At 41.6% G+C, this 21,024-nt stretch overlaps 1 protein-coding gene across 1 annotated transcript; it reads left to right on the plus strand.

Annotated features, from left to right (window-relative positions):
- Positions 1-727: 727 nt before the first annotated feature.
- On the plus strand, positions 728-19,750 carry LOC119810816 (zinc finger protein 58-like). The gene is made up of 4 exons (XM_038324476.1): positions 728-863; positions 5,957-6,083; positions 6,749-6,844; positions 17,901-19,750. Exons 2-4 carry the CDS (start codon positions 5,960-5,962, stop codon positions 19,181-19,183), a joined length of 1,503 nt encoding a protein of 500 aa, XP_038180404.1. The 5' UTR covers positions 728-863; positions 5,957-5,959; the 3' UTR covers positions 19,184-19,750.
- The last annotated feature ends 1,274 nt before the right edge of the window (positions 19,751-21,024 follow it).

Genomic DNA, 21,024 nt, shown 5'->3' on the forward strand with positions numbered 1-21,024 from the left:
AGCCTGTTTTAGCACATTTGACACTCTTTAATTCACTGTCCATCCTGATATCCTGACAGCAGCTGTTACAACAATCTACAGTTTGCACCTAGTTATCCCAGATACTTCTATGCATGAGGTCACCAGGCTTCGATGAACCTTTATTAGTTTCCGGTTATCTTAAAGGAGCCCAGTGCCTGATGCACAGACTGGAAACTGGGATGCTTTGACTGTCTTCTGACTGTAGAGTCTAAGGGACGTAGAGAATGGATTGCGTTTCCTAGGAAGAGACGAAAGTGAAACTCTCAGAGGTTTCCAGGGCAGAGGTTATGGTGCTTAGTAAGGTATTTGATTGTCTCCCCCCACATGATGTTTTATTCGACTTCAGCTTCTTTTCAATTTCATCCGTTCTAAGGGCCAATTATCTCGACAGCTGTTTTCTATTAGCCCTAACTCTTTTTTTTTTTTTTAAGTACCCCAAAAGGCAATGCGGGGCTGCTCTCTGAAATACCGACTTTGTGAAAGAAGGCCAACTGGCCAGCTCTTGTGCTTCTGCAAAAATAAAACTTGCTGTAACCAGATATTCACGCAACAGGTTTTTTTTTTTCCCAGACCGAACAGCTGTCCAGCCCACTCTGTTTCTTCCTTCCACTCTCTACCGTGGGCAGCCAAACATAAGTCCTAAAAGGGTAAACATTAACACGCCAGGTTTCCAGAAATTCCTTCGCACAGACTTCTGGGACATGTAGTCCACGCGACTGTGACATCACAGGAAAAGGGCCAGAAAATTCTCTTCCTACTTTTGGGGGGTACAAGTGCTTCTTCCTCAAAGTTGGGCGATAGTCCCGCCTGCTGTGCATTCCTGCTGCGTCTCTGACTTGGAGGTTGGTCCAGGATGCAGCGCAGCCTGAGGCACTGTGCGGGGTGCGGGGCCGTCTTGGAGGGAGCAGACGTGGGCTGGGTTGGAGGGCGGGAGAAGCTGCCTTGGAGGTGCTGTGCTCAACTGGCTGGGACGCCTGAGGTTGCAGGTCAGGGCTGGGGTGAGGGCGACAAGGACTGTTCCCTGAGCGATGATTTCCTTAGGACGCCGCGTGCAGCCCGAGTCCGCCTTGGGCTTCTGGAACAGGAGAGCAGCCTGGGAGCGCGGAGTAGATGACAGTGCAAGGTCCAGGGTTGCAAGCTAAGGATGGTCAGCTGACTGCCTGCTCCTGAGGGGAAGCTGGGAGCTCACTGAGCAGCTTTAGTGGGGAAGCCTGCTTCACTTCTGACCCATTCTCACAGGGGTGCTGTCGGATTTCTCATTATCTTTAGAGCAAACGGGTTTCTGGTCCTTCCTGTACTCTGTAGCCAGGCTAGTGTAACAGTCTTGAGGTCTTGATTATGTTCATTTTCTCTGCCAGTTAAAGAATTCACAGATGAAAAACCTTTGGCGCAACAGGTCGCTTGTGGGAAATTCTGAAATGCAGACTGCCAGAATCAGCTGCTATAGAAGAAGAGCTTTGACTAGGGTGAGAGAACACACAGGCTGCAGACGTGTGGAGTGAGGGACCCGGTGCAAAGCGGAATGCGGAACAGGGAAACTGAATTGCAACTTCACCTTGGCGGCTGGGTTTTCTAACCCTTGATAGGGCCTCCATCCTTAATTCAGGACTGAGTGATTGTAGAACGGGGATGTCTGCTTGTCCCACAATGGTTGTCCTTGTCAAGCAGTCCTGTCCCTTTGCTCTTGCTGCTTCATAACTAATTTTGCTAAGTTATTTAATGTGAATAAGTTTGGAGATGAAGGTTTTCCAAAGGGTCATGACCCACACGTTGAGAACCGCTGCCCTGGTTTAAAGCGTGGGATCTATTTTTTTCACTCACTCTTCTAAAGGTGGTAACATTCTGTACTAGCTATGAAGATGCTTCTAAAGTAGTTCAGCTTCTGTGCCCTTGAGAAATCACTGGGTGTTCTATTCACCAAACTGCTTCATTCAAGATGTTCTTGAACATCTGCTGGCCTCATTGCTGTTCAACTCTGCCCTTTATTTAAAGACATTTTCTATGTAATCATTTTTTTTCTGGCGGATATATTTCAGTTATCCCTATATTTCAGTTGTGATGTTAAGCTTCTCCCTCTTCCCAATGGTGAAAGCACATTGGCCTTCAGAGACAAGACCCGGTATTGGAGCCGGAGCTGACCTGAAGGTCTCCTGCCTAAGGGTGACTTTTCTTAGTCCTGGAAGGTGCTTTGCAAGGCAGAGAAGCAATAAATAGTCCTGCTTAGCTGTTATGGCCGTGAACCACACCCATGAGCAGTATGGCATTAGATCCCTAGAGGTGCCCCAGTGTCTCCCACATCTCGGCATTAGCAGCAGTGGTCTCTGATGACTTCTTAGATCCTAAGTCACAGAGAAGAACACACTGGAGCCACTAAAGCATCACAGTTGCTAACTGCATCCAGATGCTTTTCCTTAGACCTACACCAAAGTGTAGCTGTCACTACCTGTTAAAGACCCTGCTCACTGCAGCACAGAGAGCGTTACAGAAAACTAAAACTTACAAATCCAGAGAACTGTTGTCTTGTGATGCCTTGACCCAGTAGATACACCACACCACTATTCCTGTGCAGAAGGCTCAGGGAATATGTCTGGAGAAGGGTCATATTGATTATGAGAGTCAGGAGCTCCAGAAGTCTGTCGTGAGGTTGTGCCTTCTAGAAAGGGAAGGGAAGCTGCAACCATGATACCCCAACAATATGACTGCTTGAACAAGCCCTGAACAATGGCAGTGGCACAAGATCCCCTGCAGGGGGCAGTCTGCTGGCTAACAGAGAAGTATAGGCACATGAGGACTGCTAAGAGAGGAGAATTAGTCTTCCCCAGGGATGAGCCCACTCACCATTTATCTAGTAACGAGTGGTCAGTCCTGAAAACGTACACATAGGTAACACTGAACAAACTAGGCCATTATATTTTTGCACTTATGTGTAATATATATATATGTGTGTGTGTGTGTGTGTGTGTGTGTGTATTTATATATAAAATCTATATACATATATAGAGAGACACACACCTATATTTTTGTGCTGTGTCTGTGCATGTGTGTAACAATAATAATTAGAGAAGAATATACCATATATTTGAGACAGACTGTTGGGGGACATGAGAGAAGTTGCAATGAGGAGATAGAGGGGTAAATCATACACACAAACACACACACACACACACACACATATATACACACACATCCTATTTTTGGTTTCCTGAGACAGGGTTTCTCTGTGTAATAGCCCTACCTGTCCTGGAAGTAGCTCTGCCTGCCTCTGCCTCCCAAGTGCTGGGATTAAAGGCATGCACTACCATTGCCCGGTTACATACCTATATTTTAGAAAACAGATACAGTCTTACTAATTGTGACAACTGGTAAAACTGGACGCTATTTCAGGTAGATACATGTAAATTACACATGATCTCACCAATATGTTAAATATAATGAACTGAAACTCATATAAAATAGAAATACGTTAAACATCGAGATTGTAAAGCTGTGCCCGTATCATTCCCACCAACACGGTGAACTTTTCTAAGATCCCCCGTATGTTCTGCAAGAAGTGTCACCAGGACCAACCCCACGTAAAATGATACAGTACAAGAAGATCAAGGATTCTTTGTATGCTCAGGGAAAGCAGTGCTGGGACAGGAAACAGAGGCTATGATGGGTAGACAGCCTATTTTCCAGAGAAAGACTAAAACCACAGCAGAGATGGTGCTGAGGCTGGAGTGTGTTGAGCCCAACTACAGATTGGGAGGGTGCTGGGAAGCATTTAGAAGACAATGGGACAGGTGATCCAGTTTTGAGCTGATCTTATTATGAAGACAATAAAATCATAAGCTTAAAAAATAAAAGAATCACAAAGCACAGGAGTTGGAGATGTAATTTCTTCAATGGACCAGTGACATCAGGAAGCCAACACTTGGGGACTTCCTTGCTGTGGAATATGACTTTAGCTATGTAAAGATGTGTTGCATTTGTTTACCTTGCCTGCCTAAGGGACCTGATTGATCTGAGATAAAACTAAATGGCCAATAGCTAGGGAGGAGGTATAGGTAAGACTTCCCAGCAGAGAGGAAGAGGAAGAGGAGACAGAGAGAGAGGGGCCACTCAGCCAGACAGGCAGCGTGAAGAAAAGGAGCACAGGCAGAATGAAAGAAAAGTGAGAGGTCTGAAGAAAACATAGATGCCAAGACACAGGTTAAATTAAATTCTAAGAGCGAGTGGAACAAGAGTAAACTAAATACCAGCTTTCATAATTAATGAAAAGTCTCTGTGTCAGTATTTGGGAGCTGGTCGGTGGCCCAAAGAAAATTGCCTACTTTATTCTGGGACAGTGTGAAAGGAGTGAGAAGCTCCAGATGTTGGACGTCTGTAAGCATTATGAAGGGTACTTTTTTTTTCCCCCAGACAGGGTTTCTCTGTAGCTTTGGAGCCTTTCCTGGAACTAGCTCTCTTGTAGTCCAGGCTGGCCTTGAACTCACAGAGATCCGGCTGCCTCTGTCTCCTGAGTGCTGGGATAAAAGGCATGCGCCACCACCGCCTGGTTTGAGGGTACATTTTACAAACCTGGAAGATAGTGTTTGAAGTGATCATTCAAAATTGAGAGACAGGATCTAAAACTTAACCATGAAATGATTTCAAAATATCTCATTATTACATAAATTGCTGGCATTTTCTGTATTGATATAAAGGAAAACTAATGTGTGATTTTTTTCATAGATCATCCTGGGACTTTACACAATAAAATATGAAGAGCATAAATTCTAAAATTAGGAAATTTTGAAATGTGAAAATAGCATCAGCAATTATTTTTCTCAGCTATGCACACTGATGCTCAGGTGTCCTGTGTACAAACATGCTTAGGAATACCGCAAGCCCCTCCATCAGTACCTGTCAGAGAAAAGGTAGAAAGGGAAAATGACGAAAACATCAAGTGATGTGTATTCTATTCTAAATTCTCAAGCAGTATTGTTAGTCCTGTACTTGCCTATTTTCTCACATGATCAGATACTTAAATGATATTTAGTCTGTGAGTTCTTCCCCTTGCCTGCTCCTTCTCATGTCCCGTGTCACTGCCATCTGCATCATTACTGAACTCTGTAGAAATCCTGCGCCCACAGCACAGCCAGAGCTGCTGCATCAGACTCTGTATTTTCATTACACTTCACTGTCATGATTGTGTGCACGAACTGTTCAGAAATCCCTTCTCCTTCACTGTGACTTTCTCCTGTGAGGAATACATATGTGTGTGGTGTGTAGTAGCACATGACGCTAAATACGTGTTCTGTGGATGCATTCATTTTACATTTGTGCCTGAAATGTATCATGTCCAACTGGGCTTATGGGATTGTTTACCTTGTCTTTCCTCCCAGTGGGTCCAGCGTGAGATCATGTGACCACTTCAGACATGTCTGAGGAACATTAATACCTGTGTAAGAAGCATTTCTAACTCTTTCATCCTGGGAAAAATCTAGATTTGTGTCCACAGACACATGATGCCTGTGTTAGGGTTTCTATTCTTGTGATAAAGACCATGACAAAATACAGCTCAGAGAAGAAAGCATTTATTTTAGACTACACCTTCAGGTGTAGTCCATCACTGAGGGAAGTCAAGGCAGGAACCTGAGGCAAGAATTGGAGCCAAGGCCACTTGCCCAGCGAGCATTCCTAAAGTGGATAGAACTGCGTGCTCAGGGGAGTGGCACCACCCATAGTGGGCTGTGCTGTGTTCTAACAATCATTAGTTAAGAAAATGCTATAGGCTTCCCTACAGGGCAGTCTTAGGGAGACATTTTCTCAATTATGCTTTTCTCTTCTCAAATGGCCCCAGCTAGTGTTCAGTTCACAGGAAAACTATCCATCCCAATGTATCTTAGTATTTCTATTATTTATGGTTTTAATTAAATTAATGTGTGGTATCATTCACTGATCTTTATTTCAGGAAATGCTGTCCTTCTGGGATGTGGCCATCGAGTTCTCTCCAAAAGAGAGGGAATGTCTGGAGCCTGCTCAGTGGAATCTGTACAGGGATGTGATGTTGGAGAATTACAGCCACCTTGAATTCCTTGGTGAGCATCTCATCTATAGTGAATTCTAAGCTATTAACATATAGCTTACTCCTTCTGTACAATATCTCTTGAGAGCATTTCAACAGTGGGAGTCCTGTCCCTCGATTTCAGAAAATTAGGGAGATTGCTGTGTTTAGTAGCACTTTGGGACTGGAGAGGTTGCTCAGTAGTTAAGAGCACTGGCTGCTCTTTTAGAGGACCAGAGTTCAATTCCTAGCATGGCAGCTTATTACTGTCTATAATTCTAAGATGTGACATTCTTACAAAGACATACATGCAGGCAAAACACCAAAAAAAATTAAATTACTAAAAAAAATTTTTACTTTTCTCTTTTTGTGTCTAGCCTTTCTGTGTTGGATAGTTGTTTCCTTTAGTCTAGTGGTACTGTTAAAAATTCAATGGCATGAGACATGGAACATACTTTTTAGTTAAAGTGCTACAGAATTCTGCTTTATTACTTGTTTCCATTAAATGAAACTCAGAATCTGGATGTTATAAATTAATTTATGTATTGTACTGATCTTGTCAGAGAACATTTTAGAATCTGATTATCTGTAACTATTTATTACTTCACCTCTTTCCTTATAAATGGTGTATTGGAAGGGGTATGCCAATTCCCAGTAGAAGGACACTCAAACAGTCTTGTTTCCTTTTTCTATAATCAGGTCTTGCTGTCTCTAAACCACACCTGGTGACATTTCTGGAGCAAAGACAAGGGCCTTCAAATGGGAAGAGACAAGCAGCAGCTATCGTGCACCCAGGTGTGTAGGACTGAGGGGTTTAGTGGCAGAGTTGAGGTCCAAGTATCCAACAGAAAGTCAGGCTTTGCCATGTGCCTTGAAACATGATACCATGGGAATCATTCTTTAGGTCTCTCCTTCAGGTCTTTGTTGTCAAAGCACATCTCTCAGACGTTTATGATGGTTTAAGTCTCTTAAGCTTTGTATCTCCCCAACAGCGAGGTGTGCTTCTATTTACAGTGACCTCCAAGGTTTTTCTTTTTGTTGGGTCTCCATTGTCATGTAAGACTCAGGGACGGAGAACTCAGTGCTGGTCAGACTGAGAGTCACTTATTTGCAGAGGTTGAGAGCAGACTCATGCCAGAAAGATGTCTTTAGCAAAGTGAGCATGATTGGGTTTATAAAGCCGAACCCGCAATTCCATCATAGAGAGGCAGGCAGCAACAGAAGGCCATTAAGTACAGTAACTTAACAGAAGCTGTTTGGTTGTTTTGTTTTGTTTTTTTAACCTTTTTACTACCAGTTACTTCAGCATTACCTGATCATTAGACCTAGAAAGAGTAGGACAGGATGACCTACAGGGCCTTACACTGTTGATTCAGGGACACCCATCAAACCAGTCTGGGCACAGTGATTATGTGCCTCTCTTTTATGGCAGTTAGTGAGTTTAATTCTCCATTTTGGGGGATGTGTATATATATATGTATATATGTATATATTTTCAAGTTAATATGTTTATCATATGTTATGTCTGCTTTTGTTTTGTTTGGTTTTGTTTTTTATTTTTCAAGACAAGGTTTCTCTGTATATTCCTAACTGTCCTGGAACTAGCTCTCTATTCCAGGCTAGCCTCCACCTCACAGAGAACCATCTGCCTCTGCCTTCCACATGTTGGGATTAAAGGCATACACCTCCACCACTCCGCTTCTTATTGTTATTTGGATATATTCTAGTCACAAGTTGTGAAAGAAATTAAAGACTTTTGTGTATAAACCCATTATTCTCAGATATGTCAGAGCTAGTAAAATGTTTTGTTTCATATCTTGTCAAGATAACCACTTTTGTTAGCCCTATAGGAAGCATCATGGCTAATCTTACCAATGAGTTCAATTGAACAGAGATCTTGTGTTCCCTTCTTTCAAGGTCTTCTGTTGATTCTCAAACTCTTACAAGTGTTTATTTTCATTGGCTTGCTGATTTGTAATGGAAGCAGTGCTGAGGAGTGTGCACAAAGCTTTTTGTTGGGACCATGATCAGCTTTGTCCCACCAGCCATCCCCAAATAACTACTCAGAGACTCAATATTAATTATAAATATTCAGCTGATAGCTAAGGGTTATTATTAACTAGCTCTTGCATTTTAAATTAACCTATATGTCTTTTTTACACTGTGCCATGTGTTGGTACCTTTTCTCCTTATGGCATGTTTTTCTTTTCTCTGCATCCTTTTTACTCCTCTGACTCAGCCCTTCCTCTTCCCAGCACTCTGCCCTGAAATTCCTGCCTATCTTTGGGATAATCAGCTTTTTATTAATAATGAAAGCAACACATCTTCACAGTGTGCAGAAGGATTATTCCACAGCATTTACCCCTTTTTGTTTAATTAAAAAGGAAGGTTTTAATTTTCACATAGTAAAACTTTATATAACAAGACCAGTTGTCAAGTAATCATTATAGTTACAATAACCAGTTCTTTTTTTATTTGGCAAATTTAGAGGAAATATTTTATTATCTATTTTATCTTTGTGAGACATAAATGTTTTTTAATATAATTTACCTTTTATCATAACTAAGGAAAACTTTAAGTCTAATTATTTAGTCTTAAATTCTATCAAAGACCCAGAAGGGTGCAATGTTACCTAACAATGGTTACATCTGGCTGCCTGGACAGTTAATCAAAGTTCTTCTGTAACATTGGGGCATTCATCTTTGGCCTAAAAACCTAGTAAAAGTAGCAGACTTTTTTTAACTTTATTTTTTTTAAAGATTTAAAATTTTTTTTATTGAGCTATAGATTTAACCCCCTCTCACCTTCCTTCCTCCGCCTCTCCCAATAAACCCTCCCCCTTGTGCTCACTCCACACTCAGGAGATCTTGAAAATACTTTCTTTTGTTTTGTTTTTTGTTTGTTTGTTTGTTTGTTTTTTGAGACAGGGTTTCTCTGTGTACTTTTGGCTGTCCTGGATCTTACTCTGTATACCAGGTTGGCCTTGAACCTACAGAGATCCACCTGCTTCTGCCTTCCAAGTTCTGCGATTAAAGGTGTATGCTACTATACCTGGCTTCTACCAGGCATTTTTGAGAAGCAGGGGATTTTAAGGACTCTCCTTCCTTGTCTTGGCAAAGTTTGGCAGTCACTTTCTTTTGTGTCCTGCTGGTCCAGTTTGAACACTATGCTGTTATCCATTGAGGCAAGGGCATGTAGCATGAATTCTAATTGATCTTAATAATAAAAACCCCAAATCAGATATTGGGAGTAAATAATGCAAGATCAAAGAAGTAAATGAGCCAGCCATTAGACTTCTTACGTCTACCAAATCCTCAGACTGAAAGGGACCAAGCTCCTGTCTCCATCTACCTTATCTCTCTCTGCCCAGGTATATCACTTTCTGTTTCCTCCACCCAAGGTCTGGGATTAAAGGTGTGTGCCGCCACTGTCTGGTCACTCTGGTTAACTAGTGGCTAGCTCTGCTCGCTGATCTCCAGGCAAGCTTTATTTGTTAAAGCACAAACAAAATATCACATTTCCCACTTTTTTGCTAAAATAAAAAAGAAGGTTATAACTTACATAAGAAAAATTATATACAATAAGTACAATAACTATATACAATATATACAGTCAATAATTATATTAAAAATGTCCAAAAACAATTGACAAATTCAGAAAAAAATACTCTATTATCTATTCTGTCTTTGTGATTCCAAAATGATATACCTAATTCATTTTCTATTAAAACGTTCATTACTAAAATTATCTTTTAATACTCTCACCCCCATACACTTTAAACTTCTTTAGTGCATTTCTTTTCTGAATCTGGTAACAAGGAAAACTGTAACTATCAACTCCATTGTAACACCCGATTCTGTGTTACCCCCTCGGTACAGTTCACGCGCCACTGTACCTTACGCGAGTCGGACAAGGGCCTGGAGATTGAAAGAACACACAAAGAGACCTGGGTCATTCAGAAGGAGATCAGCAGAATGCCGTTTATTTAGCCTTGGTGAAAATCTTATATACCCCACTCCTGCCTAAGGAATTCCACCCAGGCAGGTGGGAAATTACCATACCAACAATAGAGTCAACAATGCCCTACAACAAATCACCAGGCAGGGCAGAGGGAGCACAGGAACAAACAGGATGCTTAGTCATCTGACCAGAAACTGTCCTCAAGATGAGCCCCAGGAACAAGGGCAGACCCGGGCCCTACAGGTCCCCCTTTTATATAAATTATGACTAGGCCTGTCTTGGGTGGCATTGGACGTCAGGCAATACCCCTTACTCGTCATGGGAAAGCATCCAGGCCAAAACACATTTCCTGTCTTAGGTTGGGGTAGCCCCCCAAAAACCTTTCCCGTCATTGGCTCACTAGTCACCCATCACCGAGTTCAGCCAGATTTGTGCTGAAAGATTCTCTGGGGCAATTGCTAAGAGGACTTGCCACGTGGCAACATTGACCTGAGTTTGCCTTTGGCTCTGGCACCATGAAACCATGAAGATGATGCTCCAGCATATAAGCATTCCTTAGGAGACTGTGCCTGCTTAATAAGTCTGCCCAAATTGGAGTCCTTTAAGTACGGTCTCAGCACTGGTGAAAGGAACCCTGGTATAGTAAACTAGAATAATCTCAAGAGCCAATTAGTAAATTGTATACTCCAGGGTCCAAGAAAAACAGCAATAACTGCAATATTCATTTGTAAATTTAGCTCAATTTGAATGGCAAGGCATTTACAACCTGCCCTGAGAGGGTATCCATTGTGCAAGCAGAAGCAACTGACTGACTAATGGAAAATCCAGCAGCTCTAGCTGCTCTGGCAGCCTCAGCAATGGCTGCATTATCACGGGATGGGTAGATAGGTCCTTAGCACTAGGACCACCACAGCTAGCTCCTCAGGATCCCAGCAACTCTTCAGTTGACAAGCCAGTATCTACTTGATCTCTTGGCTCTGTCCTGTCTTCAGGCTTCTGGACTGGAAAATCCACAGCACGCACCAGACGCTCAGGTACCCATATTGGATTGTCAGCATCCTGTGGGAAAACACAAACAGCCCCTCTTCCCCACACCAGTACAGGATCTGGACCATACCAGGTGCCATCTGCTAGATTCTTCCATTTAACATGAGGCATCCCAGAAGAATCTGGCCGCCAGTGCCGGTCAGCAGCGGCACTGACATTGAGCATCAACAGTCAAAAAATTTTAAATGTATAAAATAAAAGACAAATGGTCTCTAGGGGTGGAACCATATTCCCCCTTTTTTGTTTTATGCAGATAGGCTTTGAGCGTACGATGCGCTATAGCTTGTCCTTGAGGATTATAAGGTATTCCCGTTTTATGGGAAATGAAAAAGTCAGAACAAAATTTAGTAAAGCCAGAGCTGGTGTAGGCTGGCCCATTATCAGTTTTTACAGTTTTTGGAACTCCCATGTAGGCAAAGGCCTGGAGACAGTGACTTTTAACATCACGTAATTTTTCTCCTGTATGAGCTGAGGCAAAAATAAGATGAGAATATGTATCCACGGTTACGTGAACATATTGCAAACGCCCAAAAGGAACATGGGTAACATCCATTTGCCATAAATGATTAGGAGCAAGCCCACGAGGATTAACTCCCAAATGGGGAACAGTTAAAAGTTCTGTACACAGAGAACATTTTTTAACAATGTCAGTGGCTAGCTCTCGAGATATCTTAAAATGAAATCTTAACGACCCAGCATTGAGATGAAAACGATTATGAGCTTTTTCCACGGCTTCATAAGATTCTAGACTAACCGCACAAATTTGGCGGGTAAGCTGATCAGCCAATGCATTCCCCTCGCTCAAGGGACCAGGGAGGTCAGTATGAGCCTGTCAATGCCCTACGTAAATGGGAACAGACCGGGCCCAAAGCAAAGTTTGAATAGCCAATAACTGCGTCTGGACTCGAGATACAGAGGCAATATAAGCTGCAGTTTCCAAAGGTGCAAGAATTTTGCTTATATATTGACTATCAGTAAAAAGGTTAAATGGAATATCAGCATATTTCTCTAATGCCATTTGTACAGCGATCAATTCAGCCACCTGAGCAGATTTAGTATCAACAGGCTGAATATCAAAATCAGGAGGGGAAGCTACCACAGCTCTCCCTGTGGAAGATCCATCAGTAAACACATTCCGAGCCCCTGCCAGAGGCTGCAAAGAAATAACTTTAGGGAAACACACAGGATGATTTTTGAAAAAGGTGACCAACTTATCAGAAGGATAATGATTATCAAACTTGCAGGGATTAGTGCATAAAAACAAGGTCCAATCTTCAGCAAAATTTTGTAACCAAGTTATTTCTGCCTGGGTATAAGGCATAATAACCTCATCAGGTAACATTCCAAAGGTTTGCAAACTAAGTTTATACCCTTTCTGAATAACACGTAGCACAGCTGATGGGCATGAGATAATTTTTACAGGTGACACGTGTTCATGTAGCAATAGGATGGGTCCTTGCTGCCAAAAAACTCCAGTAGGACTACGCTGAGAGGGAAAAATTATCAATAGCAACGGCTGACTATAGTCAATATATAATGAGTATGAGCAGAGGCAAGCTTTTTCTCAATTAAAGTAATACATTTCCTTGCCTGAGGTGTCAACTCATGAAAGGAGGTTGGGTCTGGATTCCCCTGCAGAATGTCCATAATCTTTTATTGCTCTAAGATCTTACAGCAACCTCCATTTACTAGACTTTTTCTTAATAACAAAGATAAGAGTATTCCAGGGAGAAGTGGATGTCACTATGCATCCTGCCTCTAGTTGTTCCTGGACCACTTGGTAGACCAGGCTGGTCTTAAATTTATAGAGTTCCACCAGTCTCTGTCTCTAGTTGCTGGGATTAAAGGCTCGTGCCACTACACCTGGCTTTTTTCCTGGGCTGATTAACCATCCCTTTACCTGCAGGGCAGTTCCTTTTGTTGTGTCCTGACCTTCCATATTGAAAACAATTCCTTAACCTGGCTCCACCTTGATCTTCCTTAAGGGCAGAAACAATTAATTACCCTACCCATCACTTGAGTGCCATAAATGTCCCTGCATAACCAGATAAAGACATTTAAATTTCCATTTCTATGGGGGTGTAAAACCTCTTGACAAAAATAATAAGACAAGGATCATATGCAATCTGTGCTGCTAAACCATCATACTGTCCTTCACCAGTTAACTTGTCAAGGTTATGCTGGGGGAAACCCGCCTCGGCATTTTTCCGCCTCGGCATTTTTCCGTGCTGTCTTTTTGCAATTTTCCTGCATTTCACCTCTCCATAACAAATAATCTCCCCCTGAAAGACAAGCCCTGCAAAGCTGCATCCAGTCATTGGGTATAAGGTTGAGTTCTGCAAAGGATTCCAAAAAAGCTATAGTGAAAGGAGCATGAGGTCCATAGTCCATAACTGCTTCTTTTAACTGCTTAATATCCTTAAAGGCCAGGGGGTTATGCTGCCTGACCTTCTGTCCTTGCGGATCAATAGTTTCCACAACAGGATAAATCTGCCTCTCTCTACTTAGATTATTTAATCTGTTTTGGATCTCTCGGATTTCTGCCTCTAAGTCTATAGGGGCAGAAGCATTGGTATAAGGATTTGAAGTGTCAAGAAATGTATTTTGAGGCGGAGGTCTCATGGAGACATCTCTATTTGCTTCCTTCCTTTCCTCTTTTTCTAACTTCTTTTATATCAGTGCGATCTCCTTTTCTAAAATTTCTTCTTCCTGTTCTATATCCCTTCTAATACTCTTAACTTCCTGTTCCTCAAAACTCTTAATAGAACTCACAGATTCTTCTTCCTGAATCTCCTCAAGGGTTTTGTTCAAATTCTCTAATTGCTCTTTTACTTTAACATCATCACTGAGAAAAGCATCTCTGACTAAGCGCCATAGCGAAAATATTGCTATGGGGAATTCTTCTGGCCCTTGCTCTTTTAGAGCATTTTGAAGGTCAGCCTTTACCTGCTCCCAATCAGTAATATTAAAACCCCCTGCATGTAGAAACCAGGGACTAAACTCTAAAACCGTCTTAACGATCTCTTGTGCTGTCTCAACTTTAATGCTGGTGCCTTGTTTCTCCAAAAGACTTTACAACTGGCCTGTTAACCGGCCCCTTAACACTGGAACAGAATTACTTGCACCCATAACCAATACACCCTCACCACTCAATTCCTTACCTGCTGGCCAGACTTCCGAGGGCAACCTCTCAGGAATCCCTACTTCCCGATCTCGCAGATGGGTCTCCGACTGTAGTTGATGATCTCACTGGGGCCTCCAATTGTAGCACCCGATTCTGTGTTACCCCCTCGGTACAGTTCGCATGCCACTGTACCTTACGCGAGTCGGACAAGGGCCTGGAGATTGAAAGAACACACAAAGAGACCTGGGTCATTCGGAAGGAGATCAGCCGAATGCCGCTTATTTAGCCTTGGTGAAAATCTTATATACCCCACTCCTGCCTAAGGAATTCCACCCAGGCAGGTGGGAAATTACCATACCAACAATAGAGTCAACAATGCCCTACAACAAATCACCAGGCAGGGCAGAGGGAGCACAGGAACAAACAGGATGCTTAGTCATCTGACCAGAAACTGTCCTCAAGATGAGCCCCAGGAACAAGGGCAGACCCGGGCCCTACACTCCATCAGAGATTTGACAAGGAAATAATATTACCTGAGCAAACAGGAAGTGCAAGCAAGTGACTTCCAAAAAAATGTGAGAAATGATGGAAACAACTGACTGCCTGGACAATCAACCAAGGTTCCTCTGCAAGGCGGATGATTCTGTCTTCAGTCTAGCATATCTGACCAACTTTTCTGTGAATCAGGATATTCTGAAAGCCTGTCCCACCTTGTGTTGGCAAAATTTGGCAGTCTTTTCTTTTGTGTCCTACATACCTACAATACTGCAGACATACATTAAGTAGCTTGTATCATCATAAAGAATACCATAAGGGGGAGCTCAGCGCCAGGGATGGGGAGGTTATAGGGTAGTAGACATGGAGATTCCCAGGCCCACTAATACAGCCTGAGAAAGGATATTGGCACTGCTCATGGAGGACAGACAGAAAGACAGAGGAACTCACAGCTTCCAGCTGTCTTGAATCCAACGTGAGCTAAGAGATTGGCTGACAAGGGTCATCAGGAAAAGCAAGAAATAAGGCACAGAACAATAGCTGAGACAACATAATGGAGGGGAGGGGAGTATGCAAAATCACTCATTCAGCATCCACAGAAATGACAAAGGATGTGGATTTAACTGAAAATTTTTATCTGTTACATCTTCAGTCAACATCTTTACTCTCAGAAGGATTCCCAGGGAAGGAGTCCCTGTCGGGATTTTTACCAGAATCTGGACCAGACAAAAATACCCACACCTGCCCCATTGGAGGATCAGGACAAGGTTGGGTTTGTGTCAGGAAGGAAATACATTAGTCATCCCAGCACTGTCTAATCCTAGTTTAATTGGGTTTATAAAGCCAAGCCCACAATTACATCATACCAGACACAGGCTGGGAGCCTAAAATCCAAATGTTTAGTTCCACTGACTCAAACAATTTGTTCTGTGATGTAAAACAGTGGATCTTCCACAGCTGCCAGGGAGGCTGCCTGAGAACATTTTCTCAGCACAATTGTTTAGTTGGGGAAGCAACCAGATAAAACTCAGGGAAAATCCAGTCACTTTGGGCAGTTCAGTAACAGACTCTGTACTGTGTTCTACACATATGAAAAATTGCACATATTTCTAAACATGTAGGTGTGAAACCACTGTAAGAAACTAACCTCACAGATGAGTTTCTCTCATGTCATGCATGCTGAGGAAAGTGACCCCATCAGAGTTCTTTGTTTTGATGAAGATATCTTCTAAAGTTTTTATTTATCAGACACTCAGTAATAAGAAATTAAAGAGCATGCCCTTTGTGTATATATGTTCAAAGACTAAACCTTTCTGGAGCTATGAGTATGTACTTAATAGCTCACCACTAAGTTTTCAAAAATTTATGGGTTCTAAATTTTTTTTTACTTTGCACTTTGGTATTATTTTGGAGGTATGTATAGACTATTATTTATTATACCCTCCCTACATATTTCAGGGAATAGATAGGACACATTGATAAAGTCCATAATGACAGTGAAAGATTATAAACTGTCTATGAATTGTGCTCTGTGCATTTCCACTTTATTGGTAAGCACAAGCTTCTTCTTTTCATGCCTTGTTCATTGTTTCTCTGTTTAGTGCACAATAGCTGTTTTGTCTTAGAAATATGTAATTTTATTGTCTGGCATGGTGGCTTTCTTCACTGATCCCAGCATTTGGGAGGCAGAGGTAGGTGAATCTCTAAGTTTGTGACCATCCTGACTAGACAGTGAGCTTCAGGACAGTGAGGTCTACACTGAGAAACCTTGTCTTCAAACAGCAAAAACCAAAAAAGGAAATAAATAATTTTTTAATCTATTCATTGACAAATACGCTGTCTTAGCAAAATTTGTGTAATACACAGATGAACTTGAAGTTTTTTTTTTTTTAATTGTGACTTGATATGTTTGAGGCATATATTTTCTTGTTGTCCAAAAAAAAAAAAAAAAACCATAAAAATACTGACCTGACTTTTTGATCTATAAATTTAATCTTTTCTTTTCTTTTTTTTTTTTTTTTTTTTTGGTTTTTCGAGACAGGGTTTCCCTGTAGTTTCTAGAGCCTGTCCTGGAGCTAGCTCTTGTAGATCAGGCTGGCCTCGAACTCAGAGATCCGCCTGCCTCTGCCTCCCGAGTGCTGGGATTAAAGGCGTGCGCCACCACCGCCCGGCCAATTTAATCTTTTCTTGAACCATCTACTTCTTGTACAGCTTATATTTTGTGCCTTTCAAAATAAAATTATATGTGAAGATAAAAAGTTTGTATTTAGATGGTGCCTGACATTCACACAGCCACAGTTAACTGTCTCCTTTCCCGGATTGGCTAATTTATAATTTCATGAGTGTCCAGACATAGGATACCTCTATTGTTTAATGGGTTTATTTCTGTTAGTAAAATGCCCAGTGCCCTTACACAAATTACTTTGCTATTAAACTTCGAATAATACGCCATTATGTCTATGTTCTGTTTGGATGTGCCCTTATTCTAGTAGAAGGATAGATTATTTCTACCTCCAATATTTTATCATTTATACTTAGTGCCTAGAGATTTTAAAATATACTGTAGTTTCTTGTGGTGATATTTTGTTTATAATCTAACAAATGAAGCTTGCCTGAAATTCAGGGTATAGAGCTAACTACGCTAGTTAGCCATAGAGGCTAGGTAGTGGTGGCATAGACCATTAATGACAGCACTTGGGAAACAGAAGCAGATGGATCTCTGTTAGTTCAAGGCTACATAAAATTGATCCAGTCTAAAAGAGAAACAGAGCCAAGCAGTGGTGGCTCACACCTTCAAATCCCAGTATTTGGGAGTCATACACCATTAATCCCAACACTAAGCAGGTGGAGATAGGAAGAGATATGGCTGGATCAAGAGAGGAATATAAGGCAGGAGGCTACAGGAGCTCATTGCAGTCTGAGGAGCAGTGAGTCTCAGGATGAAGTCTGAGGAGGCAATCTAAAAACATTTTGTCTAATGCCCTTTTGTCTGGGCATTAGTAGAGGTAAGGACTCTAGTGGCTGGCCGCTCTGCTTCTCTGACCCTTCAGCTTGCACCCCAATAGCTGACTCCAAGTTTTTATTGTTGAGAACAATTAGAATTCCTGTTACAGTTTATCACTGATGCTTCAATATGTTTGAGTAAGTGTTTCCTTTTAAATAGATAAACATTAAGTATGAAGAATATTTTCTAGCCTTTGTTCATGTCTCAACTTGGCTCAACAGGAACAAAATTCAGTGAGTATCATGTTTACGACAAGGCCATTGACTGTAACTCACTACACATTCAACACTGGAGAATTCATAGAAGGGAGAAGCGCTACAAGTGTGAAGAATGTGGTAAGGCCCTTAGTTCTTATAAAACACTTTCTATACACAAGAGACTTCATACTGGAGAAAAACCCTTCACCTGTGAAGAATGTCACAAGGCCTTCTGTACTCGCTCATCACTTTTTATACATCAGAAAAATCACACTGATGAGAAAACCTACAAGTGTGGAGACTGTGGCAGATCATTTTACTATCCTTCACTGCTGAAGCAACATCAGAGAATTCATTCTGGGGAGAAACCCTACAAGTGTGAAGAATGTGGCAGAGCTTTTTATGACCCTTCCTTACTGAAGAAGCATCAAAGCACTCCTTGTGGAGGGAAACCATACCAGTGTGAAGAGTGTCACGAGACGTTTCTTTACCACTCATCCCTTAAGAACCACAAGGCAGTTCATACTGGAGAGAAACCCCGCAGGCGGAAAGTACGAGGGAGAGGATATACTAGGCCTGCCTTCCTCTTTGAGGACAAGGCAGCTCATACCGCAGAGGAAACGTACACGTGTGCAAAGTGTGGCAAGTATTTTTACTCTGTTTCATCCCTTAGAAAACACCAAATCTTCCATTCTGAAGACAGTCCCTACACGTGTGTAGAGTGTGGCAAAAGGTTCTCCTTCTTTGCACACCTTCATCAACACCAGACAGTCCACACTGGAGAGAAGGCATACAAGTGTGAGGAGTGCGGCAAATGTTTTTCCACATGTTCATCTCTTAGGCGACATCAACCAATTCACTGTGAAGACAATCCCTACAAGTGTGAAGAGTGTGGCAAAAGGTTTTCCTACTTTGCACACCTTCATCAACATCAGAGAGTCCACACTGGAGAGAAGCCATATAAGTGTGAGGAGTGTGGCAAATGTTTTTCCACATGTTCATCCCTTAGGCGACATCAAACAATCCATTCTGAAGACAATCCCTACAAGTGTGCAGAGTGTGACAAACGGTTTTACTATTCTAGGGATTTTCAGGAACATCAAACAATTCATACTGGAAAGAAACCCTACAAGTGTGAGGAATGTCACAAAGCCTTTCGTTATCACTCCTCCCTTAGGAAACACAAGAGACTTCATACTGGAGAGAACCCCTACAAGTGTGAAGACTGTGACAGAAGGTTTTCCTCATCTTCAACACTTAGACGACATAAAACAAAAACAAAAATTCATTCTGAAGGCAATTCGTAAAAGTGTGGGGAATGTAGCAAAGACTTCGAATCTTTATAGCCTTACTCAACACATGATATAGTTCATACAGAAGAAAAATCCTACAAATGCCTTAAAAGTTTACTTCATCAACCCTTAAAACACATCAAATGATTCATTCTGACTACAACCTCCATGATTGTGTAAATTGTAGTAAAAATCTTTGCTAACAATTCAGATCTTATCAAACTCTAGTGAATCCATGGTGGAGAATATTAAGTTAATCATTTTGGATGTCAACATGAACGTTAGAGAAAATAAGAGAGAAATGAATGAATATACCTCTAGATTACATGGTAAATAAAGTCTGTGCTTCCAGCTTTAATTTTCATTCTAGTTAATAGCAAAGAAAGGATGCTGCGTGGGAAAGTTCTGCTTTTTAAAAAATGTCTAAGATGTGGCCAGCGATATATGCTAACAAAGGTCGGGTTTGCCATATGTATGAGTCATTGTTTTCTTCCTGCTTGGATTCTCTGTAGACCTGGTTATTAATCTCCTCAAAACAGAAGACAGAGATTTCCTAATGAATAGAATTGATCTTAATGGATATACATTTGTGTTGTATGATGTTTTTGCTCTTTTGGGGGCCTACCAACCAGCACCCAAATCAATCACGCATGGAGTCTTACTATTACTTATAAATGTCTTTCCTTATTTTGGCTTGTTCTTGTCAGCTTTTCTTAATTTACATTATCCCATCTACCTTTTGCCTCTGGGGCTTTCCCTTCCTGTTACTTCTGTAAATCTTACCCTTACTTTGTGGCTTGCTGGATGGCTGGGTGACTGGCTCCCTTCCTTGACTATTCTTTTTTCTCTTTTTCCTCTCTCTCTCTCTCTCTCCTTTCCTCTCTGCATACCTGCTCTTGCCTATCCTTTCTTCTACCTCGCTATTGGCCATCCAGTTCTTCATTAGACCCTCAGGTGTTCTAGACAGTCAAAGGATCACAGTTTCACAGATTTAAACAAATGCAGCATAAACAAAAATAACACACCTTAACATAATATTCCTGTAAAGTTCTGTACCCTGATAAGCCTCTCCGCTGACACAATAATCCAAATCAGACCAAACCAAACTAAATTAGAAAAAAGCCCAGGTTTCATGGATACAAACACTCCCAGATGGCTTTCCAGCTCCCCAGACAGTAGATGGAAAAAGAAGACCAGAAACCACATGTTTGTTCTCTTGGGGCAGTACCCTTTTGGAGTGGTCTTGAGCATCTTTGGGGAGGGTTCATGCTTTGGCCGGCTTTCTCAGGAACTGAGTCTGGACTGAGGCAGCTCTGGTGGTGGTGGTGGGAGTCTTGTGTTGGAACTTCCGTCCAAACATTCCAGACTCTTTGGATATATGTATGCCAGGGGCCATACAATTGTTTGACCTTCACCCAAACAATTTCCCAGCACATTTGTTCTACAAGAGAATGATTTTTCAGAACTACAGTCTGTGGGGAAGCCTTTCAAAGGAGCTGCTTAAGTGAGAAGTATAGCAAAAACACACGCTCAGGAATAAATAGTGTAGCAGAGACTCACAAGCTCAGGAGTAAATAATATGGCAAAGGTTTACACTGTGAAGAGTAGATAGTATAGTAGAGACAGACATTCAGGAGTAAACAGTGTAGCAGAGACTCACACTCCCCTGGCATTTCTAATTTACCCCTTTAATTTTAAATCCTATTTATTTGAAAGTTAAAAAAGTTCCCATGTGAAAATTAACAAGACATGAAAACTACAGTGTAGTGGAATATTATTTTAACTGGGCAAAGATATGTGTTCATTTGTTTATGCTGTAGAATATTACTTTAATTGTAAAGATGTGTTACATTTGT

Source organism: Arvicola amphibius, chromosome 3 (assembly GCF_903992535.2).
Source record: "Arvicola amphibius chromosome 3, mArvAmp1.2, whole genome shotgun sequence".
NCBI lineage: Eukaryota > Metazoa > Chordata > Mammalia > Rodentia > Cricetidae > Arvicola > Arvicola amphibius.

Coding starts and splice junctions, on each gene's coding strand:
- LOC119810816 (XM_038324476.1), top strand. CDS start 5,960: ATGCTGTCCTTCTGGGATGTGGCCATCGAGTTCTCTCCAAAAGAGAGG. Junction 6,084..6,748: donor CAGCCACCTTGAATTCCTTG/GTGAGCATCTCA, acceptor TTCTATAATCAG/GTCTTGCTGTCTCTAAACCA. Junction 6,845..17,900: donor AGCAGCTATCGTGCACCCAG/GTGTGTAGGACT, acceptor TTGGCTCAACAG/GAACAAAATTCAGTGAGTAT.